Below are 1818 nucleotides of genomic sequence, written 5' to 3'. Positions count from 1 at the left end.
GTCCGGCAGGCACGGTCACTGGGAGGTCAGGACGCCAGCAGTGGGACTCTGTCCTGGAAACACAGAGCACCGCTCCCCTGTGCCTCCTGGGGCACAGCTTTGGGCACTGGGGGAAGGCAGGGGGCAGGGGGCTGGGAGCTGGGAGCTGGGAGCTGGGAGCTGGGGCCGCACTACGAGCTGGAGAAGCCGGCCCGGACCAGCCAACGGGCACAGGCCCGAACAGCCCTCTCTCTAGCAGGGGTCGGCCTGACAGACGAGCACTGCCCCACCCCAGCAAGCGCCACGGAACGCGCCCTCCCTGCCGGCTGCAGCAGGTGCTGCCCTCCTCCCGGGGGCAGGTGTGGGAGGTCAGAGGTGGCCCACTGAGGGTCAGGACTTTCCATCGTCCAGTGGCAATGAGGCCACACACACACACACACACACACACACACAACAAACCGGAAGACTTAACTCTTAATACAGCGACAATTACATTACATGTAAATGATCTAAACAGGCCAATTAGAAGACAGAGATTGTAAAGTAGTCTAAACACCTGACCCAATCATTGGCTGTCCACAGAAACTCCTTTCAACTAACGAGGTAGGGAGGTTGAAAGTAAAAGGCTGAGAAAGAGATGCCGTCAAAACGGTCAGCTAGAGGGGAGCTGGCCCCGTTGGTTGGAATGTTCACCTTGGACAGACCGCCGCCCTCTCTGAGTCTCAAGGTCACCACCCGATAACAGCTGTGAGCTGTGCAGAGTGGCCGAGTGCGTGGGAAACGCCCCGCTAGCACGAAGGAAATACACGAACGGGAGGCGTAAAGCACTGAGCGCTGGGATCACCGGCCGGTCTCAGGGCCAAAGGGCTCTGCAGGGCCCGCCTCCCCGTGCACAGAGCAGGGCGCGTACACGCGGGTGCGGGCCTTTCCTCCGCCAGGGTCACCAGTCAGGGCCCGGCCGGGGTCACGCTCCCGCTCTCCCATGGCCAGGCCCAGCACAGACCCCCGCTTTCCCGTCATGGCTGGGTAACCCGCCAGGAGCAGGTAGAGATGCTACCTTCTTCAAGTCCATGATCTCGTCATACATGTCCTCCTTCTCTCTGTAGACCGGCGTGCCCGGGGCGAGACCTGGAGGAAACACACAGCCTGTGAAAGACCTGGGAAGGAGGGAGATCTTAGCCAGATCTGAAGGAAAACCTGGGAGTTAATAAAATTATCCTTAAGAATAAAGAGCAGAAATCCTTCAGTGCTTTTAGTCCAATCACAGTCTGTCCCCAGAAAGAATGGAAATGGCCATGACCACAAGGCTGGGGCGGAGCCACAGTGCAGGGCTGGGGCGGAGTCGAGGGAAGGGACACGTGTACCTTGTAAACAGCCAACAAAACAAAGACCAGGAGCAATCCCCCAGGGCTCCATGCTGCTGCCAGGCAGTGAGGGGCGCTCAGCCCCACACCGACCCATGGGGCCTCAGACGCGCCAGCACGTGTGCAAGTGTGCAAGGTGCCCGGGCGGTGCGGGGTGGGTTGGGCACCCGGGCGCTGGGGGCACGCGGGAGAGGCCCCACAGGAGACAGGGACGCGAGAACAAGCCTCCGCTGTGAGCCCTGGTCTCTCCATGGTGCTGCGATGCCCACCTCTAGCTGTTCCCGCGGCTGACGTCACTAAGACTGTGTGGGGAGGCGGGAAGGGGGGCCCGGGACGCTGTCGCTGTCACATCAGGAGCGCCTCTTCCTGGGGGCAGAATGGACTTTCGGGGTCACTGTCCTTGGGACACTCCATAGAGGAAGCCCGACTCTCACCCCTTTCGGCTCCTGCTTGGTCACATGGCCCCCCATTGCTG

General features: G+C 61.1%; 1 protein-coding gene across 1 annotated transcript in view; it reads right to left on the bottom strand.

Annotated features, from left to right (window-relative positions):
- IQCE (IQ motif containing E) overlaps positions 1 to 1818 on the bottom strand; it is a 20175-nt gene that overhangs the window by 15930 nt on the left and 2427 nt on the right. The window contains exon 4 of the mRNA XM_015565155.1: positions 1037 to 1107. Within this exon, the coding sequence (XP_015420641.1) occupies positions 1037 to 1107 (71 nt within the window). The remainder of the gene's footprint in view (positions 1 to 1036; positions 1108 to 1818) is intronic.

The sequence above is a fragment of the Myotis davidii genome, unplaced genomic scaffold (assembly GCF_000327345.1).
Source record: "Myotis davidii unplaced genomic scaffold, ASM32734v1 scaffold399, whole genome shotgun sequence".
Lineage (NCBI taxonomy): Eukaryota > Metazoa > Chordata > Mammalia > Chiroptera > Vespertilionidae > Myotis > Myotis davidii.
This window is presented reverse-complemented; position numbering and strand designations above follow the sequence as displayed.